The sequence below is a fragment of the Orbicella faveolata genome, unplaced genomic scaffold (genome assembly GCF_042242905.1).
Source record: "Orbicella faveolata isolate gen_17 unplaced genomic scaffold, um_ofav_v1 contig_27, whole genome shotgun sequence".
Lineage (NCBI taxonomy): Eukaryota > Metazoa > Cnidaria > Anthozoa > Scleractinia > Merulinidae > Orbicella > Orbicella faveolata.
This window is the reverse complement of record NW_028301555.1, coordinates 4150309-4177153: the sequence shown is the minus strand read 5'-3', so window position 1 is coordinate 4177153 and position 26845 is coordinate 4150309. Positions and strand designations below refer to the sequence as shown.

Below are 26845 nucleotides of genomic sequence, written 5' to 3'. Positions count from 1 at the left end.
TGAAATTTTACAAAAGCTATAAAATTGACATTGGGAATGGAAGAATGGTTGTTAGTCTTAGCTTGACACTATCACGGTTGGACTTATATGTTTCTTAAAATAGCTATCGTCAACCAAAATTTCCAGTTGTTCTCGCGCGACGAAATTTTTTAATTAAAGAAGTCTACTCTAGACAAATGCCGCTGGGCATACTCTGTTTTTATGTTCAATACGTGCAGGTACGTTTTGGTGACTGTAAACTGAGCTTCAATAATACTTTTTTTCAATGTAATGTTCAATAGCTTTAAAATTAGGCCGATTCTTAGAGCGCGCAAAGCATCAGATCAATTTCATGTCTCTTTAAGTATTTCAAACAAAATTGATTAAATTCCCTGATGGACGATTTTCAACTAACTCATCACTTATTCCTATTTTCGTAGCCCAATTTCTTAAAAGTTTTCGATTTCATTATTTCAAAGAGCCAAGTCGTTTCTTAGTTAAAAAGTGGTTATTTCAGATAACCAATAGTGATACATTTATGTAACAAGTAAAAGCTACAAACAATAGTCTTTAGTAGATCTATGTAAATATTCAACTTAGTTTTTTTAAATAGGAGTTTTCATTTCAGTAATCATTAAGGCTAATGTTGGTATAGGAAAATTACGATCAACGAGCACAGATGTTAAGAAATTAAAAGGTTTTGATGTAAGGTGTACTAGGCAAGTTTGTCATCTGCTTCTAAAGGAATCATTATTTCGTTCGAAAATCAGCTCTTTTTTGATTAAAATTGAGCTCCAAAACGGCGAAACGTGACCATTGAAACAGGTTAACAGATAACGAAAAGCAAGGTTGTCAAATTATAGTACTGTCACATTTCAAGCTAATAGGATAATTATTGCACAAATATTGGTATCGAAATATTGCTTTATTATCGTTCTTTGTTATTAAAGTCACTCTTCTAACTATTCTTCCGATCCGATATAGTCCAAATCTTCTCAGCTTAGCTTCCTGTGGAGAACTGAATCCCGTCTGTTGCTTTGCCTTGATTTAAGACGGTCTAATAATGAAATTGTTGAATACAAAATTACAGCTGTAAATTTAAAACTTATTGAAGCTCACGTTGCAACTGCCAATACCTGCCGGCACTTGTAGAGACTGAAAAACAACGCATGCCAACCTACAGTTATCTAGGACAGGCTTCTTAATATTTATTTAACAACAAATTTTCATCGAGGGGGAAAAACTGAATATTTGTATTTAAACAAGAAACTTAAACAAGCTTCAGACTCTCCAGAATTAATGTCAAGTCTTACAAGCAGTCTTGCATTCCTAACGTCAATTGTAAGTTAAATGTTGTGTGTAAAAATTAGGCTCAAAGATTACAGTTGTAAACAAAAGATGACAAAAAATGTGAGGAAGTAGGGTCGACTAGGCAAGTTTGCATCTGCTCTTAGGGAAATTTAATAGCCTTTAGTTTAGAAATGTTTTTAACGACATTTGAGCTCCAAATTCAAAGGACAAAGCATGATAATTCCAAGAAAACTTAAAATACTGCGAAAACTGATATTTTCACACTAAAGTGACATCTCAAGGAAACATGTCATTAATACGCACAAATTGGTATCCAAATAATGCTTAATTATCGTTCATTCAATTGTCCATAAGCTAAAAGCTTGTTCCAACGGAAACGTGCAAGCAGAAGATAAAAGAAGGTCGTGAATTAGAATTAGAAAAACCTATTTATTCAATGAAATTTTACAAAAGCTATAAACTTGACATGGGAATGCAAGAATGGTTGTTAGTCTCAGCTTGACACTATCACGGTTGGATTTATATATTTCTTAAAATTGCTACCGTCAACCAAAATTTCCAGTTGTTCTCGCGCGACGAAATTTTTTGATGAACGAAGTCTATCCTAGACAAATGCCGCTGGGCATGCTCTGTTTTTATGTTCAATACGTGTAGGTACGCTTTGGTGACTGTAAACTGAGCTTCAATAATACTTTTTTTCAATGATGTAATGTTCAGTAGCTTTAAAATTACGCCGCGGTTCTTAGAGCGCGCAAAGCACCAGATCAATTTCATGTCTCTTTAAGTATTTCAAACAAAACTTATTCAATTCCTTGATGGGCGATTTTCAACCAACTCGTCGCTTATTCCTATTTTCGAAGCCCATTTTCTTGAAAGTTTTCGATTTCATTATTTCAAAGAGCCAAGTCGTTTCTTAGTTAAAAAGTGGTTATTTCAGATAACCAATAGTGATACATCTATGTAACAAGTAAAAGCTACAAACAATAGTCTTTTGTAGATCTATGTAAATATCCAACTTAGTTTTTTAAATAGGAGTTTTCATTTCAGTAATAATTAAGGCTAATGTTGGTACAGGAAACTGAATTACGATCAACGATCACAGATATTAAGAAATTAAAAGGTTTTGATGTACGGTGTACTAGGCAAGTTTGTCATCTGCTTCTAAAGGAATCATTGTTTCGCTTCGGAAATCACTTCTTTTTTATTAAAATTTAGCTTCGACACGGCGAAACGTGACCATTGAAACAGGTTAACAGATAACGAAAAGCAAGGTTGTCAAGTTATAGTACTGTTACATTTCAAGCTAAACTTAAGAAACTTAAGACTCTCCAGAATTAATGTCAAGTCTTACAAGAAGTCTTGCATTCCTAACGTCAATTTTAAGTTTAATGTTGTGTGTGAAAATTACGCTCAAAGACTACAGTTGTAAACAAAAGATGACCAAAAATGTGGGGAAGCTTAAGTAGGGTCGACCAGGCAAATTTGTCATCTCTTTTTAGGGGAGTTAATAGCCTTTTAGTTCAGAAATGTTTTTAGTGAAAATTGAGCTTTCAAACTAAAAGGACAAAGTATGACGATTTAAAGAAAACTTAAATACTGCGAAAACTGATATTTTTACGCTAAAGTAACATCTCAAGCGAACATTAAAAATACGCGCAAATTGGTATCCAAATAATGCTTGATTATCGTTTATTCAATTGTCTATAAGCTAAAAGCTTGTTCGAACACAAACGTGCAAACGGAAGATAAAAGAAGGCCGTGAATTAGAATTAGCAAAACCTTTCATTCAGTAGAATTTTAAAAAAGCTATAAAATTGTCTTTTTAAGTTTTACAAAGACGACTTACTAAATTCCTTGATGGACGATTTGTTTTTATTCCCCAAAATGGTTTTCAACCAACTTGTTGCTAAGGTTAACGTTCTTATTTTCGAAACCCAATTTCTTAAAAATTTCCGATGTATTACAAAGAGCCAAGTCGTTTGTTAGTTGAAAAGTGGTTATTTCAGGTGACCAGTTATGATACATATACATAATAAGCAATCGCTATAAACAGTAGCCTTTTGTAGATCTATGTAAATATTCAACTTAGGTTTTCAAATAGCAGTTTTTATTTCAGTAATCAGTAAGGCTAATGTTGGTCCAGGAAAATTATGGTCAACGAACACAGTTGTTAACAAAAGGCTTTGATGTAGGGTGCACTACGGAAGTTTGTCATCTGCTACATCATCATCACAACATGGTGTTATGACACCATTAGTGCGAGACGGGCTTTGACGGTGGCATCTTAAGGGGGCATTCTCTGCACACTGGCCGGCCGGCAGTGGGTTAGCGCTAACAACTCACTCCGGTGCTATACTTTTGTTACCGAAACTAGCATCTGCTACTAATCAATTGTTTCGCTTGGGAAATCAGCTCGTGATTTAAACTGAACTCCAAGATGACGAAACGTGACCATTGAAACAACTTAACACATATATATAACGAAAATGAAGGTTGTCAAGTTATAGTTATATTTCAAGCTAATACGATAATTATTGCACAAATAGTGGTATCAAAAGACTTCTGTCTACTATTACTACTTATCTGAAATATTCACTTCCCACGGGTTGGTTCTTTGAAATAAATAGGAAACTGTTTTGAAATTTGGCTTTGGAAATAAGCACCGTGGAAATAAGCTGGTTGGAATAACCATTTTAGGCAAAACAACTAATCGACTTCTGAGGAATTTGATTAGTTTTACAATTTTTCATGTTTTAAAGCAATAAAACCGTTAAACACGAAATTGAAAACAGTTTAATCCAAAAGGTATTATTGAAGCTTAGCATACATTTTCCAGGACTTCCTTGCATAAACTTGGAAGCAGCGTATGCCTAGCCATATTTCTCTAGACTTCTTAATCTTTTCATAATCAGAAACATTTGTTGCAGGAACAAATTTGTGAAACTTTTTGTGTGTGTGTGTGTGCGTGTGTTCGCAGAACGCAGTTCATAATCTTGGGTGCCATGTGGTTTCAAGAGTGCCTTCTTTTGAGATGTTTTCGTCGAACGTCTGCATTTTCAGCGCCATTTTTAACGAAATAGCGTAAATTGTTTGGAAACAACCAGTTTATGGTCAGTTTTCGTTGCAAGTAGTTGTTGGCAATAAGTTTGATAGCACCACTACATTTCAGTTTGTTTTCGGAATGATTCCGTTGACAGGTAGATGCCATCTTCATTACGTTTCTTATCAAGAAGCATCAAATTATTTTTACCCTGCGGTTAAGTTGGCTTGGATTAAAACTAGACCCCTCCTGAGTTTTCGCGATTCACTAGCGCAAAGTCATTACTTCCTTTTTTCCAGGTATGTCCCCTTTTTTCCAAGTGTGACCCACTTTTCCAAGTGTGACCCGTTTTGTTAACTGTGACCCATTTTTCTTATTGTGACCAACTCTGACAAGTGTGACCCATTTTTGCTAGAGAGACCCATTTTTCGAAGTGTGACCCATTTTTTCCAAGAGTGACCCATTTCTGCAAGTGTGACACTTTTTTCCAACTGTGACCAAATTTTCCAAGTGTGACCCTTTTTTTCAAGTGTGAACCATTTTTCCAAGTGTAAACCATTTGTCCAAGTTTTACCCATTTTTCTAAGTGTAATCCAACTTTCCAAGTGTGAAACCTTTTTACAAGAGTGACCCATTTTTACAAGTGTGACCCATTTTTCTAAGTTTGACCCATTTTTTCAAGTGTGCCCTTCTTTTCCCAGTGAGACCAATTTTTTCTAGCGTGGCCCATTTTTCAAAGTGTGACCGATTTTTCTTAGTGTGACCCAGTTTTTAAAGTTTGACTCTTTTTCCAAGTATGCCGCATTGTTTTCAAATCCGACCCATTTTTCCAAGTGTGACCCAGTTTTCTAAGCGTGACCCATTTTTCCAATTTTAACCCTTTTTCCCAAGTTTGACCTTTTTTCCAAGGCTGACCCATTTTTCCAGGTGTGACCCATTTTTCCAAGTGTGACCCATGTTTCAAAAGTGACCTGTTTTTCCAACTGTGATTTATTTTTCCACATGAAACCCATCTTTCCAAGTGTGACCCTCTTTTCAAGTGTGTTTCTTTTGTTTCAAAATGTGATCCATTTTTTCCACCTTTCCATTGTTTTGTATTTCAAATCAGTTGAATAATGTAAATTCACATTTGGCAATTTTACCTGAGAGTGCTGTAGAGAGGTTGTGTAACATGAAACTAAATAGTAATAAAATGCCAAGTCAAATCTACAGTTGCTCAGTTTGTCATCCGTTAAAATCACGCTCTAGTTTACTATTGAGCACTCTGAAAACAGATCTGCAAATAACCTTGTTTATATATAAAATATATAGAGACTGACTAGGGAAATGCCAAAATTTGCTTGCCATTATAATTTTTCAATAGCTCTTACAAAAATAAATCTTAAAAAGTCTCCATGGTCCCCTAAATAGTCATAAATACATACATGTATCTTGTAAGCCAGGGTTCTTCTTCACAGTTTTTCCTTTTTTTTTTTCTTCATGTAAGGATGCCAGGGATTATATAATACATGAGGGATTACCAATTTTACTCCATCCTATGAATAAAATACAATACGCATAAAAGGTTAGTTAAGTTGGGTTTCGACAAAACACTGACCCCCAGTCAACTGACCCCCTACTGATCCCCCTACTGACCCCCTATAAAATCAACAGGGAAATGAAAATTAAAAAAGCCCAGAACTATCAGTGGGCCGATTCAAGTTCGTCAATAAATTTAGCTTACCTGAAACTTCCAACATGGCGGACGCGTTGCACATTTCCGACTCCCTTCTCATTGGTCTGAAGGATTTGTCACAGAAAATCGAGCACAGAATAAGTTGGAATATCATCAAATATGGTATTTGTACCCATTAGAAAATTAACCAATGAAAAATTAATAGCAACTGAAGGAAATTCTGGCAAATTAACACATACGCGACTAACCGCGAGCGACACGAACATGCACACAATTACATCAACCGGAAGTTTATTTTGGCAGCCTTGTAGCCCCAGGTCCCTCGCCTTCCGCATGCACAAACTACGTTGCTCATGGCTTTAGTCATGGACAGTAAGTGGCATTACTGTTTTTCAATGATTTGCCTCTTATTCACCAAAGAGAAAGTAATCCACCGGGCTTGTTCAAATGGTGTATACTACAGTTACCACAGTTCTTAAAATGCGAAAACAAGGCGAGAGGTCTTCCGGTTGAGGTTTACACGCGTGTTCGTGTTGCTTGCATGAGCAGTCCATCACGAGCCTTTCACGAGCCTGCTCATTTGTCGGCGTTTCTCTTTGCTTAATTTCCCAATTCGTACGAAAACAATATTTGATGATTTTCAAGCTTATTCCGTGCTCGATGTTCCGTCAACAAAACCTCCACTAAACAGTCAAAGGAGAACAAGGGGGTCAGAAATCTGTAACGCATCTGCCATCTTGGAAGTTTCAGGTAAGCTAAATTTATTGATGAACTTGAATCGGTCCCATTGATAGTTCTGGGCTTTTTTAATTTTCCTTTTCCCATTGGTTTTATAGGGAGTCAGTAGAGGGGTCAGTAGGGGGGTCAGTAGGGGGTCAGTTGACTGGGGGTCAGTGTTTTGTTGAAACCCTAATGAAATATATAAAAACAGTGATGTTTTCCTTCGAGCGCGCGTAGATTACTTGAGCTTTCGTCCTCAGCGCGCGTGCGATCGTAAAACTATAGGGAGCCACCTTAAGTCTAGGGATGTCCCTCCTGGACTACTCCCCACTCCCCATCAACTGCCTACCTCGCACCCCACCGCATACAACACACTCATGTGGGTAAGAACGACAAAAAAAACACGGAAAAAACAGAAGCTAAAATATAAAGATGCAAATCTTCGAGATTAATTGAGGTCGTTTCCGTTTACTTAATGCTTTTATCATACCTCCACATCAATAACTTCTTCCCCGGTGAAGGTGAATTCCGTAAGATTTGTCTTCAACGTCAGTTTGTAGTTCCTCGGAAGTACGCTTGTGGCAAGTCGTTTGAAGCGTTCCTTTGCCGAGGTCATTATTATCGTAGCAGTACAAAAACGGACCTTAGAGGACGCAAACAGTAGCAACCTAGCTCCCACAAAAGTCGGAGGTCGAAGCGCAGCAAGAGAAAGTATTTTGGTAGTATTTTTCTTTGAGCCGGGTAGTTCGTCGTGTAAGCCGGCACGAAACATCCGGATTTTCTCGTTCCCAGTGTCGCCTGTCCCCGACCCCTTACCGACGAAGCCTTCGCGCGAGGCTACAACTAGTGAACACCCCCAGGTCCCCCAAGTAGATGTCAAAACGTTGTCTCTATAGTGTGACTCAAAATTGATCCCGCATGATTATTCATAGCCGTTATTTAAAAACTCAAATGTGCAAATATCCCTCTTTCTTTGAGTTTTCCTCGGTCATTCGATGGAAGTGGGTTTTGCGGAGTTCATTTTCACTTCTTTGATACGAATTTCTGCTTTAAATCCCAAATCTAGACATTTCGCAAGGCAAGGCAAAGTGCTTACCCCTGAGGTTTACCGTACCTGACTGAGCGAGGAAAACTCAAAGAAAGAGGGATATATCTGCGCACTTGATTGTTCAATAAGGGTTATCAATAATCCCGTAGGTTCAACTTTGACTCGGCTTACAGGGACAACGTTTTCATATGTAAACGCTCGACAAAGTTGCCCCTGGCGGAGGGTTGTCTCGGGTACCCGATACCATATAAATGGGGCCTAAATCTTTCACCCATTCGAAAGAATTACTACAAACCTCGTCTGCCGTAGTGGCCATTAGTTCCACTGTTGTCCAACAGCCACATTTCTGGAGTTGGTTCCTTGTTGGCCCAGTTTAAATTTAAGGGGAACTTCAAAATGAACACAACCTATCGATATCTGAATATCTGAGGGCTTTCAGAGGGTTTTCAGAAGTCCTTGATTCCACTGTGAGTGTTCAATTACTATCACGAGCAGCGTTCAGTTTGTATAATGCCACAGCTTCTCTATTGGGTAAAATGCAACGGACAGGGAGGACCGGGAGGGGCGTCTCTTATTTGCATTAATAACGTCCTGGTTTTAGTGCGAAATTAATTCATCGATAGATCATTAAATCATTGACAGTTTCTTCAGGATTGCACCTGAACGTTTTTTTTTTTTTGTTTTTTTTTTTTGAGATCAAAGGGGCTTTTGCTCAGTGGAAATCTTTCTAAATCCATTTATGCCCATTATCTTAACATTAGGGAGGGGACGCTAAATAAAAGAGGTCAGAATTTTTTGCAATTGAGATTACCGGGCCACTATTTAAGGGCGCTTATATCCAAAGGCAAGGAGGAGCATCTTAACTGTATATGAAAATGCTGACGCTAGATCCAGTTCTCCATGACACTCCGAGGGTGAGAAATATTTTGTTAAAGGAGCTCAGTCACGGTTTGCGCATGTTGAAAAGTTAAGCCTCAATTTTTCAAATTCTTCGCTTGTAATCCGTGTTAATCTTCTCCAGCCTTAGCCATCCTTGTTCCTTTATGGTTTATCATTATCTATTTGGTGTTTTTCCATCTTATTAAACTGTTACTTTTAGGTTTCCTTCAATTTAAAGATAATTTTGTATGTGGCCAAAATAACTAAAAATACCGTTTAAAATTTCAGGCGACACTCTTAAATCCAGCTCTCTTCAATAATTCTGGTATTGTGGTGGAGTACTACACGTCTCTTGGGCCAAGTCGCAACAAAACCCAATCAAAGTAATATTCATAAAAAAAAAACACTAAACTGCATTTTAACACCTTTATTGCCTTACTACTTTAATAATCATTGCTCGCTTCGTGTGCTATTAACTCAGTGATAACATATTGTCTACAGGTGCAAACGGTACTAAACTACAACTAAAAAGTCGGTTTCCGCGCTCAAGATGCAACCGAGGAAAAGAATCTTCATTCATCTTCGGCCGTTCACTTGATGTTCAACAGCAACATTCCCAGAGTTGATTCCCTGTTGGCCAACATTGCCACCGGTGTTGCCAAAGTTCATCTGACGTCGGCCAGGCTCCTCCAGCTCTGTTTCTATCAAAAAAAAGGCACCAAACATTCGAATAAAATTTTTCTTTTAGGTTTAGAGGCATTATAGAAGTTTTTATAGGAAACATGTCACAAGGGAACAAAGGAACAAACCAACAAGACTTATCATGTACGCAAACAGAGCAGCTATCAAGATATTATACAGTTTTCTACAAGAAGTTGTACACACCTCGTCGGCCGTAGAAGTAGCCGCCGCCGCGACCGCCGTTCCACTGATGTCCAACAGCAACATTCCCTTAGTTGATTCCTAAAAGATACTAAAACTAGAGGTGTTTTATCATCAACACCCTAGGTGAGACCAGAATCATTGATTCATACCCCTAAGCGAGACAACCAGCATCGATGCTGGCCTTTTGGCACTCAGAGCAAGCTTTACTAATTCACAACAAACACATAACACTAACAAATTCCCTACTAAGAATAATTTACCTGATTATGAAAGGATCATAAGGTTTACCTATAACAAAGTCTTGGATAGCAATGAGGTCAAGTTTGGGCAATACGTAACCAATACCAAAATACTCTTTGTAAAAGGGCAGGCACTTCTGTGCAACCTAGTTATTGATACCAATAAAAAATTACATAATTATTACATTAAAGTAACACAGTCTTAAGATTAAAAAATATCAGGGGGCTATTCTGTATGATCATAAAAAATGGAATCAAAGCTTATCAGGCACATTAAGAGGGAAGGTTAAGTCTCCATTAAGGCTATATGAAAACTCATTCTGACATCTCTGGGCTCAGTAGTATCGAGTGACAAGGAGTAACGAGTATATGTTGTACTCTCCCCTGTATGGGATGCGTAAGTACATCCTAGGGTTACTCCCCAAATATATTACAAAAATTATTCCGTAAAACTTCTGTTAACACACTTGTGGAAAGAAAGCTGGCTCTGTGAGAGTAAAGTGTCTTGCCTATGAACACAACGAAAGGCTAATTCAGCCAGTGACTCAAAAGCAGACCACTCAATGTTGGTGCCAGCAGACTAGCCATCAGTCGAGATTACCTCCACTGCCCAGAAACTTTTGAAGTCTAATGGCTTACAACGGACTAAAAATTTAACAACTTTACTGCACTTATATAAGCTCACCTCCATAGCAAACTGTCCTTGGCTAGCTTTTCCTTTTGCAGTATATACTCTGATATTTACATCATCAGCATCTTTTCCCGCAACAAAGTCAAACTCCCCAACAACAAATGCCACCAGATATGTAGACATGATGGGCGATCTGGCAAACTTTACCTCTTTTAGGGAAGTGTCATCAATGTAATCTTTCTCTTCTGTCACATTCTGAAAACATTGTCACTTGAAAATTACACTCCTCAGGAAACCTTATTAGTTTCTAATTGAAAGAAACTGTTGTGCTACATCCCTGGGCAAGCCAGTCACCTCTACAAAATGTTCTCTATTCATCAGAACATGAAGTTGATAAAGAATCATCAATTATCCCCAGGAGCAATTTAGTAATATATATCTTTTGATATGACCCAGGACACTTTGCCGCTTTGCTCTAGTGCAGGCCTTACACTCAGCTCTACGTACTTGCATGAAATGCTTACCAAGAGCTGTTTATCTTTACCCCTCTGTATGCATTGCAGACCTATGTGTCAGGTGCTTGCCAGTAATTTGATGTATTATGGTGCCATCAAAAACAAACTGAGTGCAGAGGGCCTTCTGCTTCTAAAGAGCCTTTTGTATGTACATTACATTACAATTAACATAACTAGTCAACCTGAGACAAAGCCTTCCACTTTGGCATCTTTATTTGGTTAGGCCACACAAGTTATTGTACTGAGAGTAACTTTTTAATAGTTACTGACAGTATAAATATTCTACCATTCTATCACAAATACCGTTCTCTTATTGGCTACACTACTCACTATCCATTCTGTTTTAGTATACTTTGTAAATCTACTAGGCGTTTTATCACGAATACCACTCTCTGATTGCCTACGCTACTCACTATCTATTCTGTAATGGACAGTGAGTAGCGTAGCAGACCGTACCATTGTAAAAAAAAAATTATGGCACTTCTTGGCGTTTCTGAAGTGTCTATGAAGAGGATTTCGATAAATTTTTGAACGACAAGTAGATTTCTACTAAAACAATTAGATTACATGTATTCACTCTTGATTTCTAAGCGTGATAGCTGACTCGGGCTGCACCCTTGTCAACTATCACGCTAGAGAAATCTCGAGCTCATAATCCAACTGTTTAGTAGACAGTGAGTAGCCTAGCAGTGTGCAGTTGTTAACAAAATGGCAGAGCTACTTCTTTGCATTTTCAAAGTCTCCGTGAAGAGGATCTAGAAAAAGTTTGGAACGACTTTAGTAGAAGATTTACTGAAACAATTAGATTATTTGCCCTCGATTTCTGTGTGATAGCCAACTCAGGCTACACCTTCATCAACAATCATGCAACAGAAATCTATTATTGTTAACAACATTATTATTTTTGATCTGTGCACTTGAACTTAATTACCATGTTCGATAAAGCTACTCTGTCTTTGGGAACAATCAAGGTGATGTCAAAAGTAGCACGGATTGTGGGTTCATCCCAACAAGGAAATGCTCGACGTGCACCTGTTGGCTGTAAATTAAAATACACACTTAACATGTCACATGTATGTATAGTGGGATCTCTCCCTGTGTCTGATTTGACAATACACCCTAAAGGAGACCAAGCTGGGTGTGGCTCCAACTTTATCTGACTCCTAAAAGATACTGCTTTGAGAACTGGATAGACAGGGGTTCTTTTATTATTCAGTTCTTCAACTGCCCAGGGGTGGATCCAGGAATTCCTGAAAAGGGGGGTGGGTGGACACCTCAACAACTTTTGATGCCATCAGTGTGATGGCTAATGCCTAAGCCCAGAGCTTCTAGGGAGATCTGGGGCCATGCCACTTGGAAAATGTTTCCAATTTTACCCTCTAAAATACCATCTCCAACTTTCCTGACACTTGTTGAATAATGAAAACTGTTTGTGAAGGCATGAAATAAAACCTGGTGTTTTCATTTTATCAACTAGAACAACAAAAATAATAATGTAGTCATGTAATGTACATTGTCTTTTCCTAACTTGGTAATCAGTTAATTGGTGGAAGTGAGACAACTATGTATAAAACAATTTTAATATTCTATTACTTTTATGATGAATCAAACAAAAAGCAAAAAAGGATGCTCAAGGGGGGGGGGGGGGGGAAGAAGACAACCCCCTCCCCTGAATTCACTCTGTGCAACAGGTAAAATATACCTAAACTCTTAGACAGCTAAACTCTTAATGGCCTAATCTATGGTCGCATCCACACAATACCAGGGAGTTACAGACAATATATCACAGGATGTTATTATAATTATTGTTGAATGTACCTCAAAGTGTGTAACAGCACAGAACTTCTCATTTCCATCCTCTCCTGTATATTTACATCGGTAGAATCCTTTTAATTTGTCATTCAGTTCTCCTGTAAAATTCAGGGACAGCAATCCTCTCCCCATGGGAAGAGGTGAGGGAAACCTAACAGCAACTGTTTCATCCTTGGTGCAATGCAAGATGTTTGAAGAATGGTAATCTATTAAGCAAAATTGCCATCCACTGTCAACTTATGAATTCTCCTTTATTTATTTATTTATTTATTTACTTACTTATTTATTTATTTATTTATTTATTTATTTATTTTTTATTCATTTCGTAGTCCTTGTAGTTGGGGGACAATTTGGTTTGCTCTTATTTAAGGTAGCAAACTCACCACTACAACCTTATTTCCTGGGGGTCTTTCTTCTTCCTGCCTCTTGGACTGAGTGATAGAGAGGAAGGGGAGGGAGAAAGAGGAGAGGCCTTACACAGACATCACTTTTCAAAATTCCCGGAAACATTTCCCTTAGGAGATAAATACAAAATGCCAGATATAGTACATAGCAGGACTCTCCAGCCTCTCCCTACAGCTGTCTTTTCCATGCATCTATTAATTTTCAACTGATCAGTTTTCAACAGTTTTCGCCTTGGAAAAAACAAATGTTGCCCTAGCAAGTGACTCATAATGTTGGTCTTCCGGTCTTCAGTGGTATTAAATCAGTGGAGCTATAATTTCAATAGAGAGTTTTCTTCAAAAGGTCAATAATTTTCCCTGAAACAAAATAAAATTCCCTGACTTTTTCCTGACCTTGAAGAATACTTTTCCCTGACCATTGCCTGACCTGTGACAACCCTGCCCTCAACTGCGCACATAACCACATCCCATAGTCTTTTCTCAGTCAGCTCCTCAGTAAATTTTCATCATCTCTATCATTAATCCAGAAAGGACTGATGCTGGTCGTTCATCATCAGGGCCAAAAGTGTTATAAAATGTCATTAATTAAAACTTTGCCAGAATCCATCAATTACACTGATTATACTCACTTAGCTCTCCAACAGAAAAACTGGCTGACTTGACAGTAATATCCAAACAGTTGATGACCACTTTATCGGTTTCTTCTCTTACCTGCAAATTATTACATTGTGTGTGTACTAATTATCATAACAGAAAATAGAGAATAAATGAAAGGATTGGAAGTTATGTTTAAAAAATGTGAACTTGTTTGTTTTTGTTTATTGGTCCATAATTTGAACCAAAAACGGAAACATACAGCATAGAGCATAAATACTGCCTCGCATAAGCGGGTGGGGATGTTTGTCGGAAAAATTGACCTAAACCCATGTTAAGGCTGGTTTTCACTAATGACAGAGTAGGAACCCATTGGAATCATAGTTCAATGACCCAGACTCCTACTCCATACCATAGATCGCGAATTTGGAAAGTAACGGTCCCCCCCCCCCCCTCCGAAAATAACGGCTTCCCAAAAGTAACATTAATTTTTTACTTTCCAATTAAATCCTGAAAGTAACAGTCTCCCTGAAAGTAACAGTCTTGTGAAGATTACCACTCGCTTGCAATGAAAAACTGGTCAGTGTAAAATGCAGACTGCAAACTGCAGACTGCAGACCGCAGACCGAGGGTAAAATGCAGACAGACAGTAAAACGCAGACTGCAAACTACAGACCAGGGGTAAAATGCAGACTGAGGGTAAAATAAAATATTAATAACTAAAAACACGAGGATCAAATCCAGATCAAATGAAGACTTGGAAGTCTTCATACGTGTACCTGTAATATTTTTTTCCAAAATTCCAAAAACTCAAACCAAAAGGCGTTTCCTAGCCTTAGTCAAACATTATATTATCAACCTCGAGTTCTTGAACTCCACATTTTATTCAACCAAGTTTCCCACAAGGGCCCAAACTAATTGTAAGTCTACACATCTTACCTTTGTTTATGTGTCGGCCATTTTGAAATGTGTTAACGTGATTAGGTCTTGGACCGACCATTTCTTGCAGCGCATTTCCTTCATCCTGTTTTCATCATTCAAACCACTGTTAGTTGCTTCAAATCGCCTTGAAATTGTTCGGGACACAAGGCAAGCAAAACACAATAGCACAACAACAGGGCAAACTAAACTTGTAGCTATCGAGCCTAATTCATGAATCCTGATGTGACATTTTACGGGTACGAACACTCTTTATTTTATCCTTATGACTCATTTTTTATTTTAGCCTCAGTCTCCATTTTACCCTTGGTCTGCTGTCTGCAGTCTGCATTTTACCCTCAGTATGCATTTTACCCCCAGTCTGCAGTCTGCATTTTATACTGACGGAATAAAAAACCAAATTGTATTTAACATAAAGTTTCAAGTAGTATTAGTTACATTGCAATACAATGGGACCACACACCTTTCTTCCTACAGTACCAACAATGAGGCCCCTATTTGTACAGTCTGCTTTGTTTATGTGGGCAGTCAGTTAGTAATAATTATACATAAATGGAATTTTTTACTGTTACGCTCTGCTTTGTCTGAAACAACTGTGAATTACCATACAAATGTTTTTTAACCATACGAAAGTTACACCTGCCCGAAAGTGACAGCTACCTGAAAGTAGCAGCCCCTTTTGCCTGCTAAATCCAAAAGAAACGGGGTCCATTACTTTCGGAATTCTGCGGTATGTAACCAAGATGGCACTCGGTTAAATCAAGGGATATCTCCACAGGACTAACCCTTGTCACTCCCCACCCACTCCCCACTCTCCACCCGCCCCCCACCCCGCTCCCCACCGCATGCAACACACTCATGTGGGTAAGCACGACAGAAAAACCACCGAAAAAACAGAAGCCTAAAATATAAAGATGCAAATCTTCACGAGTAATTTAGATCGTTTCCGTTTAGTTAATGCTTTTATCGTACCTCCACATCGATAACTTCTTCCCCGGTGAAACTGAATTCCGTGAGATTTGGCTTCAATGTCAGTTTGTAGTTGCTCGGAAGCAGGCTTGTGGCAAGTCGCTTGAAGTGTTTCTTTGTCGAGCTCATTTTTATCGTAGCAGTACTAAAACGGACCTTAGAGGACGCAATCAGTAGCAACCTAGCTCTCACAAAGGTCGTAGGTCGAAACACAGCAAAAGAAAGTATTTTGGTAGTATTTTTCTTGGAGCGAATCGAAGTAACTCGAGCCTGCACAAAACATCCGGATTCTAGTTCCCAGTGTCGTCTGTCCCCCTTAACCGACGAAGCCTTGGAGCCAGGCTACGGTCTCGACAAGTAGATTCTTGGACTAAGGCCCCAGTTATATCGTCTCGGGTACCCTAGAGAACCCTCCAACTGAGGTAACTTTATCAAGTGTTTATATGTGAAAACGTTGTCTCTGTAGTCCGAGTCAAAGTTGACCCAGCATGATTATTCAAAGCCGTTATTTAAAAAATCAAATGTGCAAATACACGTATCCCTCTTTCTTTGAGGTTTCCTCGGTCATCCCATGGAAGTGGGTTTTGCGGAGTTAATTTTCACTTCTTTGAAACGAATTTCTGCTTTAAATCCTAAATCTAGACATCTCGTGACACTCGCCACGCCGAGAATTGTCTCAGTTAGGCAAGCGAAGGTGTTTATATGAAGAACAAGTTGTCGGGCTTGCCCCTGAGGGTTACCCTACCTGACTCACCGAGGAAAACGCAAAGAAAGAGGGATATATCTACACACGTAATTGTTCAGTAAGGGTTATCAATAATCCTATAGGGTCAACTTTGACTCGGCCTACAGGGACAACGTTTTCACCTATAAACGCTCGATAAAGTTGCCTCTGGGAAAGGGTTGTCTCGGGTACCCGATACCATATAAATGGGGCCTAAATCTTTCACCCATTCGAAAGAATTACTACACACCTCGTCTGCCGTAGTGGCCATTAGTTCCACTGTTGTCCACTGAACAGCCACATTTCTGGAGTTGATTCCTTGTTGGCCCAGTTTAAACAGTTAAGGGGAACTTCAAAATGAACACAACCTATCGATATCTGTATGTCTGAGGGCTTTCAGAGGGTTTTCAGAAGTCCTTGATTCCACTGTGAGTGATCAATTACTATCACGAGCAGAGTTCAGTTTGTATAATGCCACAGCTTCTCTATTGGGTAAAATGCAACGGACAGGGAGGACTGGGAGGGGCGTCTCTTATTTGCATTAATAACGTCCTGGTATAGTGCCAAATTAATTCACCAATAGATCATTAAATCATTGACAGTTTCTTCAGGATTGCACCTGAACTTTTTTTCTTTTGAGATCAAAGGGGCTTTTGCTCAGTGGAAATCTTTCTAAAATCCATTTATGCTCATTATCTTATGATGAGGGATGGGACGCTAAATGAAAGAGGCCAGAATTTTTTGCAATTGAGATTACCAGGCCACTATTAGTGCTATTTAAGGTGGCTTATATCCAAAGGCGAGGAGTATCTTAACTGTATATATTAAGATACTGACGCTAGATCCAATTCTCCATGGGACTCCGAGGGTGAGAAATGTTCTGTTAAAGGAGCTCAGTCACTGTTTGCGCGTATGGAAAAGTTTAGCCTCAATTTTTCAAATTCGTCATTTGTAATCCGTGTTTATCTTCTCCATCCTTAGCCATCCTTGTTCCTTTATGGTTTATCATTATCTCTTTGGTGTTTTTCTATCTTATTAAACTGTTATTTTCAGGTTTCCTTCAATTTAAAGGTAATTTTGTATGTGGCCAAAATAACTCAAAATACCATGACTGAGCCCCTTTAAGATTTCAGGCGACACTCTTGGATACAGCTCTCTTCAGTATTTCTGGTATCGTGCTCGGGTACTACCCGTCTCTTGGGCCAAGTCGCAACAAAAGCCCATCAAAGTAATATTCATTAAGAAAAAAACAGTAACCTGCATTTTAACACCTTTATTGCCTTATTACTTTAATAGTCATTTCTCGCTTCATGTGCTATTACATGCAGATAACATAACGTCTACAGGTGCGCAAACAATACTAAACTACAACTAAAAAGTCGGTTTCCGCGCTAAAGATGCAACCGAGGAAAAGAATCTTCATTCATTTTCGGCCGTTCAATTGACCTCCAACAGCAACACTCCCTGAGTTGTACCCCTGTTGGCCAACATTGCCAGCGGTGTTGCCAAAGCTCATCTGACGTTTGCCGTAGTTCCATTGATGTCCAACAGCAACATTTCCTGAGTTGGTTCCCTGTTGGCCAACATTGCCGCCGGTGGCGCCAAAGCTCATCTGTCGTTTGCCGTAGTTCAATTGATGTCCAACAGCAACATTCCCTGAGTTGATTCCCTGTTGGCCAACATTGCCAGCGGTGGCGCCAAAGCTCATCTGTCGTTTGCCGTAGTTCCATTGATGTCCAACAGCAACATTTCCTGAGTTGGTTCCCTGTTGGCCAACATTGCCGCCGGTGGCGCCAAAGCTCATCTGACGTTTGCCGTAGTTCCATTGATGTCCAACAGCAACATTCCCTGAGTTGGTTCCCTGTTGGCCAACATTGCCGCCGGTGGCGCCAAAGGTCATCTGACGTTTGCCGTAGTTCATTTGATGTCCAACAGCAACATTCCCAGAGTTGATTCCCTGTTGGCCAACATTGCCGCCGGTGGCGCCAAAGCTCATCTGACGTCGGCCAGGCTCCTCCAGCTCTGTTTCTATCAAAAAAGGCGCCAAACATTCGAATAAAATGTTGCGTTTAGGTTTAGAGGTATTATAGAAGTCTTTATAGGAAACATGTCACATAGGAACTAAGGAACAAACCAGCAAGACTTATCAAGTACGCAACAAGGGCAGCTATCAATATTGATCTTATACAGTTTTCTACAACAAGTTATACAACAATGAATAAAGTTTCCTTGGAACATAGGGGGCTTTTATCGGTCATGCTATGCTTCCATATAAGGGAAAGAACAAAAATATCTACAAAATAGTAGAGATAAAAGATCCACGACATACACGAGACTCCGACAATAAGGAGTAAAGAATAGAATCAAGTTTGGCAAAAAATATTTGCTAATGCCTATCCGCATTAAGTACGGAAAGACTAGTCTCATTTCTTCACGCAGATTTGAATCACGCAAATTTGAATCATGCAGGTAAAGTGAACAACGAGCAAGTCTGAATAAGATACGACACATTTACGCAAAAGAAACCACATTAGCGCGAGAGTAAAAGTGCTACCTGGTTAGCAAGTGTTCAGTACCATTAAACCCAACTGAACAAACTAAATACAGTACTAGTGTTACTTTAAAAGGTATAATAAAAACACGGCTGCTAGTTATAGCAATAAACTGTCAGACATACCGGTCATGTGGTTCTCCAGATCCTCAGCATCACGGTAAAAATGTTGAGGAAATGACATCGCCAGACCCAAAGAGATGAAGAACAAAACAAGGCACTTCATTTTCCTTCAAAAGTACGTAACAGAAATTAGTAGAATTCTGCTAGTGTGTCAATGCAAATGCTGCAAACTGATTGGCTGAGCTATTGCACTCTCTGTAATTTAACTACTTAGTATTAAACAACTGAGAAACAATTTACCGTTATTCTACGAGTATCAGTACTACGTACACATCAGTGTGTTTCAAATAAAAATTCAGTCCGGCGCGCGTGGCTGCGCGGATGAAATCTCAAGAGATCGTCATTCAGTCATCTGCCTCAACGCCCATCACCTCAAAGAAATCTCTCACGATCTCATATACTATTAATACTAGTTTGTGATAGTTGCAGCTTGTGCGAATAAATGCTCTTGTAAATCAGCTAGAGACATATAAATTAGAAGTTGTAAAGCGAAAAAAAATAGGCAAATAGCTGCTGCATGTAAGCTACGTATTTGAAAATAAGTCGTTTGAAGATACACCGTTTAGAGAAGTTACCTTTTTGTTGATCTCTAGTTGCTCGTCAGTGAAAGTTTTCGAACTCTCTGAAATCCTATCTTCTCACCTCTGTCTTCGTGGACTAGCTGATGTGTCAACCGCGGTCTGTTTAAATAACATCCAGCAAAGTAGCAAATTTATTCATGTCACGTTTGAGAACAAAGGATTCTGTACGATCCAAAAGGAAACGGATGCAAATAGGAAACGGATGCTGGGAAAGGAGGGTAAACAATAGGAGAAAATTATCAACAGGAAGCTTAAGTGGGCTTTTGTTAATTTTCCTTATTAAAAACATTGAAGCTTTACCTCAAGCTAGAGAAGAATAATTAAATTCCTGAGAAGACTAAAGTACGACATTTAAGGCTTCTTGACTTTAAAAGACTTGAAATTATTATAAACGCGCAAACACAACTGCAATTTCAAATGACAATTCAGTCCGAGCGATCTTTCGAAGACGCGAAGTTTACTTTAATAATACGTCGAGCGAGATGCAATTGAAAACCTTTCTTTAAAGTAATTTTCATTTAGAATTCTACTAACAATTAGATTATTCGCTCTCAATTTCTATGAGGTCATAGCTGATTCGGCCTCATTAACAATCACCTCATAGAAATCTCGAGCTCATAATCTAATTGTTAATTAGCTGACATAGTGTTTAATATGTAATATCGATAGCGCCAAATAATTTGTCAAATGCCCAGTATTAGCTAGTCTCCTCCGCAGCCGTTTTTTGGGATGTCACGTAACGCTCTCCCAAAGAAACGGCTGCTCACATCCGAACAACATTCTTTTCCTTTTGTCTTTGTGGTTTGTTTGCGCGCTGTTGAACAGACCAATCACATAATAGCAAAGTGTGAATGACGTAAGCTTTCGCGCGAAAAGGTCTGCGGTGCGAACACGCGAGGGATTTCTGGCTTTTGTCTCACGCCACACGTCGCCAAAAATAGGCGGTGTTCGCAGGCTACGATCATAACGGACTGAAAAAAATGTAAATGAAAGCCCTAAGTACAAGTGCTTCAAGTGCTCATCGCTATGTTCAGCTAATGAAAAAAAATATATTTTCTGGAAATGTTATATTGTAAGCGTCAATCAAGGGTTAATCGCTTCCTACAGATTGGGAGAGGGGAGCGTTGCGTGACATCCCAAAAAACGGCTGCGGAGGAGACTAAGTAATAGCAAGACAATAACGATTTGCACAAATCACAGCGTTAACTCGTTCATCTCTTCCTGTAACTCCTCGAGGGACTTGAGCAAGGCTGGAGATGAACGTGAGGGTTTGAAATTACTGAACATATTATTACTGATTTTATTTATTAGTATCTGACAAGGTTAACATCGAGAGAGTTTTAGCACAATGACCTACTTTGTACAAAAGCCTATTCAAATAAAAGAAAGAACTACAGGAAACGGAAGGAGACGACTACAGGAAACGGAAATTAGCGTTACTTCCCCCCATCGCGGGTGTCCTTCAGCTCTCAATACCTCCTGTACACAACTGCGATGAACCGTACGTCCGTCGGTAAGTTTGTTCGTGGTGTTTTATTAGAAGAAAGGCGGTCGCAAACTCGGTTCAGCAATTTATCAGTACAGCAACTGAGTTGAAGATTGGTCGTTATGATTTAGAGCGGTTGAACAACAATTCAACAATTAGTTTCAGCCTGATCGACCCTGAACAATTTTCCCAATTAGGCGGAACGAAGGCGGTTTAACCAAGAGATAGTTGTTACTGCAGTTTCCAGTTATCAACGGTTGCACATGCAGAATGAGGCGAAACTGGGTCAATGCAAAGCAGAGATGAGCCCTTCTCCTCATTTTCATGCCTTTTTACAACGCCTCAAATAATAATGCGAGAATTCAGAAGTTCAAAACCTGACTAATAAGTGCGATTTTCGCTTCCACCATTCATAAGTACGACAAAATCAACGAACCTTGAAAATATTACAAGAAAAACAACACAAACAAACAAACTACGCAAGAAGGGGCGATCTTTCCTCGGGATTATCGGCTGTTTCCCGCAAGGAAATGCTATTCTTTATGAAAAATCCTTTATTGACCAAGCTCGTTCGCTCAAGATTATTGAATATTGTAAATAATATGGATATTTATGGGCTCAACTGCGTCTTCGTCCATAAACCCGTAAAAAGGCCAATATCTAACCAGCTTGATCATTAACTCGTATCTAATGGATCACGCTACTATTTTTACTACGACTATTTTTTGCTATTGAAAATTACCCGGCGGGACTACTACGTGAAAAGGTTGAGGAGGATCGTAGTCTTGCATGGGGATGTAAATTAAGGGTTTTTGGTCTCACTCAGCTAGGGTGTTCAAAGAGAAAAGCCACTATTTTTAGCTGTCCGAGTATCTTTTAGGATGCACTCGACGAAATAATAATAATAACTTTCCTCACTAAAAGTATTAAGCTTTGCTTTATGCTAGAGAAGTATACTCCTCATGAATGAAGAGGCACACATATTTCATCGTAGTGCACGGCGTTCAGCTTGCACCAGCTTTATGGAATGCCCTTCCAAATGCATCCAGATGCACACCAAAAGCCGAGAACTTTCTACGTTCAATTCTTTTACAGAGCGGAAAGTCGAGGGGTGACGTGAGGGGTGAGCAGCATTGCCATAAAATATCATTGAGAGCTAATTGTAAACAGCCTAGGCAGATGTTCCGTTCATCCAGTACACCTCAGCACACCTAGCCTGCTGAGCAGGCGGATTAGCGGAGCAGATCGCATCGCACTCCGCGCTCGTGTATCGCGTTTTGCTCTCTGTTCCGCTAATCCGCCTGTTCTGCAGGCTACAGCCTTGCCTTTACATGCCATTCGTGCAAGCTGCCTATGCTGAATATTTAAAATAATTCGCCATTCGTCTTTTAAAATTACTGTATTCAAAATAGTTAGGTAATTGGGTTAAATATTGACGATAAATGTTGATTTGATCTTTATAAGATATTGCTAATTACTAGAATTCTAGTACCCTAACGTACATGCTGAAATTTAAATGGTTGAGTGACGGCACACTATTAGGGTCTATTAGCCATTGGTGTGCACTTTGTTTTTCGTTTTCTTCAAAGCTTTGGAGGAACAGTTTGGTCGATGCAAATGGATGATAAAAATTCCTGAGAAGACTAAAGTACGACATTTAAGGTTTCTTGACTTTAAAAAACTTGAAATTATTACAAGGCGCGCAAACACAACTGCAATTTCAAATGACAATTCAGTCCGAGCGATCTTTCGAAGACGCGAAGTTTAATAATACTTCGAGCGACATGTAATTGAAAACCTTTATTTAAAGCAATTTTCAGTTAGAATTCTACTAAAACAATTAGATTATTCGCTCTCAATTTCTATGAGGTCATAACCGATTCGGCCTCATCGACAGTCACCTCAGAAAAATCTCGAGCTCATAATGTAATTGTTAATTAGCTGACAGAGTGTTTGATATGTGATATCGATAACGCCAAATAATTGGTCAAATGACCAAGACAATAACGAGTAAGACAATAACGATTCGCACAAATCCCCGTGTTAACTCGTTCATCTCTTCCTGTAACTCCTCTAGGGACTTGAGCAAGGCTGGAGATGAACTTAAGGGTTTGAAATTACTCACACGATGAGCACAATAAGTATTGGACAATTTTTCTTGCGGTATTTCAGTAATTTTAATTTCGAAATGCGGTATTGCGGCATTCTCCAAAACCTGCGGGATGCGGTATTTTAGCAATTTGGACGGTATTAAAAATTATCCTCCTAGTCCTCCAACGTTTTCCGAGCCTTTTCCAGTTTCCGATTGGACATTCCCGAGTCATGGTAACGGTAAACTGCAATTCCTTGTGTCGCAATCGTAAAAGGGTTTGTTATTTTTGGTTAATTATTAGCCAACCACGCCACTGGATGTTACTTATTTTGTCTAAATCGAAAATTACCTGTCCTAACATTCATTAACAAATTCTTAACTGTTATTTGCGTTTTCTTTGCTCTAAACGTGAAACATACAGAGTAGTGGTTTTGGTATGACATCGCGTTTCCATTCCGTATTGAAGTACTGCGGTATTTGGGGATTTTTTTTGCGGTAATGCGGTATTTGCCGAATTTTCTGCGGTATTGCGGTGTTCATAACCCCCCAATGTCCCCCTCAAAAGCCTATTCAAATAAAATAAAGAACTACAGGAAACGGAAAGAGACGACTACAGGAAACGGAAATAAAACAATTAAGCTCTCGAAACCTCCTGTACACAACCGCGATGAACCGTACGTCCGTCGGTAAGTTTGTTCGAGGTCTCTTATTAGAAGAAAGGCGGTCGCAAACTCGGTTCAGCAATTTATCAGTACAGCAACTGAGTTGAAGATTAGTCGTTATGACTTAGAGCGGTTGAACAACAATTCAACAATTAGTTTCAGCCTGATCGACCCTGAACAATTTTCCCAATTAGGCGGAACGAAGGCGGTTTAACCAAGAGATAGTTGTTACTGCAGTTATCAACGGTTGCACATGCAGAATGAGGCGAAACTGGGTCAATGCAAAGCAGAGATGAGCCTTTCTCCTCATTTGCATGCCTTTTTACAACGCCTCAAATAACAATGCGAGAATTCAGAAGTTCAAAACCTAACTAATAAGTGCGATTTTCGCTTCCACCATTCATAAGTACGACAAAATCAACGAACCTTGAAAATGTTACAAGAAAAACAACACAAACAAACAAACTACGCAAGAAGGGGCGATCTTTCCTCGGGATTATCGGCTGTTTCCCGCAAGGAAATGCTATTCTTCATGAAAAATCCTTTATTGACCAAGCTCGTTCGCTCAAGATTATTGAATATTGTAAATAATATGGATATTTATGGGCTCAACTGCGTCTTCGTCCATAAACCCGTAAAAAGGCCAATATCTAACCAGCTTGATCATTAACTCGTATCTAATGGATCACGCTACTATTTTTACTACGACTATTTTTTGCTATTGAAAATTACCCGGCGGGACTACTACGTGAAAAGGTTGAGGAGGATCGTAGTCTTGCATGGGGATGTAAATTAAGGGTTTTTGGTCTCACTCAGCTAGGGTGTTCAAAGAGAAAAGCCACTATTTTTAGCTGTCCGAGTATCTTTTAGGATGCACTCGACGAAATAATAATAATAACTTTCCTCACTAAAAGTATTAAGCTTTGCTTTATGCTAGAGAAGTATACTCCTCATGAATGAAGAGGCACACATATTTCATCGTAGTGCACGGCGTTCAGCTTGCACCAGCTTTATGGAATGCCCTTCCAAATGCATCCAGATGCACACCAAAAGCCGAGAACTTTCTACGTTCAATTCTTTTACAGAGCGGAAAGTCGAGGGGTGACGTGAGGGGTGAGCAGCATTGCCATAAAATATCATTGAGAGCTAATTGTAAACAGCCTAGGCAGATGTTCCGTTCATCCAGTACACCTCAGCACACCTAGCCTGCTGAGCAGGCGGATTAGCGGAGCAGATCGCATCGCACTCCGCGCTCGTGTATCGCGTTTTGCTCTCTGTTCCGCTAATCCGCCTGTTCTGCAGGCTACAGCCTTGCCTTTACATGCCATTCGTGCAAGCTGCCTATGCTGAATATTTAAAATAATTCGCCATTCGTCTTTTAAAATTACTGTATTCAAAATAGTTAGGTAATTGGGTTAAATATTGACGATAAATGTTGATTTGATCTTTATAAGATATTGCTAATTACTAGAATTCTAGTACCCTAACGTACATGCTGAAATTTAAATGGTTGAGTGACGGCACACTATTAGGGTCTATTAGCCATTGGTGTGCACTTTGTTTTTCGTTTTCTTCAAAGCTTTGGAGGAACAGTTTGGTCGATGCAAATGGATGATAAAAATTCCTGAGAAGACTAAAGTACGACATTTAAGGTTTCTTGACTTTAAAAAACTTGAAATTATTACAAGGCGCGCAAACACAACTGCAATTTCAAATGACAATTCAGTCCGAGCGATCTTTCGAAGACGCGAAGTTTAATAATACTTCGAGCGACATGTAATTGAAAACCTTTATTTAAAGCAATTTTCAGTTAGAATTCTACTAAAACAATTAGATTATTCGCTCTCAATTTCTATGAGGTCATAACCGATTCGGCCTCATCGACAGTCACCTCAGAAAAATCTCGAGCTCATAATGTAATTGTTAATTAGCTGACAGAGTGTTTGATATGTGATATCGATAACGCCAAATAATTGGTCAAATGACCAAGACAATAACGAGTAAGACAATAACGATTCGCACAAATCCCCGTGTTAACTCGTTCATCTCTTCCTGTAACTCCTCTAGGGACTTGAGCAAGGCTGGAGATGAACTTAAGGGTTTGAAATTACTCACACGATGAGCACAATAAGTATTGGACAATTTTTCTTGCGGTATTTCAGTAATTTTAATTTCGAAATGCGGTATTGCGGCATTCTCCAAAACCTGCGGGATGCGGTATTTTAGCAATTTGGACGGTATTAAAAATTATCCTCCTAGTCCTCCAACGTTTTCCGAGCCTTTTCCAGTTTCCGATTGGACATTCCCGAGTCATGGTAACGGTAAACTGCAATTCCTTGTGTCGCAATCGTAAAAGGGTTTGTTATTTTTGGTTAATTATTAGCCAACCACGCCACTGGATGTTACTTATTTTGTCTAAATCGAAAATTACCTGTCCTAACATTCATTAACAAATTCTTAACTGTTATTTGCGTTTTCTTTGCTCTAAACGTGAAACATACAGAGTAGTGGTTTTGGTATGACATCGCGTTTCCATTCCGTATTGAAGTACTGCGGTATTTGGGGATTTTTTTTGCGGTAATGCGGTATTTGCCGAATTTTCTGCGGTATTGCGGTGTTCATAACCCCCCAATGTCCCCCTCAAAAGCCTATTCAAATAAAATAAAGAACTACAGGAAACGGAAAGAGACGACTACAGGAAACGGAAATAAAACAATTAAGCTCTCGAAACCTCCTGTACACAACCGCGATGAACCGTACGTCCGTCGGTAAGTTTGTTCGAGGTCTCTTATTAGAAGAAAGGCGGTCGCAAACTCGGTTCAGCAATTTATCAGTACAGCAACTGAGTTGAAGATTAGTCGTTATGACTTAGAGCGGTTGAACAACAATTCAACAATTAGTTTCAGCCTGATCGACCCTGAACAATTTTCCCAATTAGGCGGAACGAAGGCGGTTTAACCAAGAGATAGTTGTTACTGCAGTTATC

The 26845-nt window shown here is 39.2% G+C and overlaps 2 protein-coding genes and 1 long non-coding RNA gene across 7 annotated transcripts in view; all 3 read right to left on the bottom strand.

Moving 5' to 3' along the window:
* Positions 1-885: 885 nt before the first annotated feature.
* LOC149107208 (uncharacterized) overlaps positions 886-26845 on the bottom strand; it is a 65163-nt gene continuing 39203 nt past the window's right edge. The window contains exons 1-3 of one of the 3 annotated variants that reach the window (XR_016209288.1): positions 7216-7505; positions 5755-5865; positions 886-1036 (exon numbers count right to left, since the gene is read on the bottom strand). This is a non-coding gene — a long non-coding RNA (uncharacterized LOC149107208). Of the gene's footprint in view, positions 1037-5754; positions 5866-6053; positions 6289-7215; positions 7506-26845 lie in introns of those variants that run through there. The other 2 variants (XR_016209289.1, XR_016209286.1) reach the window with 2 other exon arrangements.
* Positions 9065-15949, bottom strand: LOC149107210 (puromycin-sensitive aminopeptidase-like protein). The gene is made up of 8 exons (XM_089296453.1): positions 15644-15949; positions 13768-13849; positions 12741-12940; positions 11854-11961; positions 10462-10662; positions 9826-9922; positions 9538-9625; positions 9065-9353 (listed from the first exon to the last, which is right to left on the bottom strand). The coding sequence occupies exons 1-8, from the start codon at positions 15767-15769 to the stop codon at positions 9254-9256; spliced, it is 1002 nt and encodes a 333-aa protein (XP_089152579.1). The 5' UTR covers positions 15770-15949; the 3' UTR covers positions 9065-9253.
* LOC149107206 (uncharacterized) overlaps positions 17623-26845 on the bottom strand; it is a 65084-nt gene continuing 55861 nt past the window's right edge. Inside the window, exons 1-3 of one of the 3 annotated variants that reach the window (XM_089296458.1) lie at positions 19614-19734; positions 19042-19145; positions 17623-18392 (exon numbers count right to left, since the gene is read on the bottom strand). In XM_089296458.1, coding sequence (XP_089152584.1) covers positions 17788-18392; positions 19042-19141 — 705 coding nt within the window. In that variant the 5' untranslated portion in view covers positions 19142-19145; positions 19614-19734 and the 3' untranslated portion in view covers positions 17623-17787. Of the gene's footprint in view, positions 18393-19041; positions 19146-19613; positions 19735-26845 lie in introns of those variants that run through there. The other 2 variants (XM_089296456.1, XM_089296457.1) reach the window with 2 other exon arrangements.

Coding starts and splice junctions, on each gene's coding strand:
- LOC149107210 (XM_089296453.1), bottom strand. CDS start 15,769: ATGAGCTCGACAAAGAAACACTTCAAGCGACTTGCCACAAGCCTGCTT. Junction 13,850..15,643: donor AAGAAGTTATCGATGTGGAG/GTACGATAAAAG, acceptor AATAATTTGCAG/GTAAGAGAAGAAACCGATAA. Junction 9,626..9,825: donor TATCCAAGACTTTGTTATAG/GTAAACCTTATG, acceptor CTCTAGTTTTAG/TATCTTTTAGGAATCAACTA.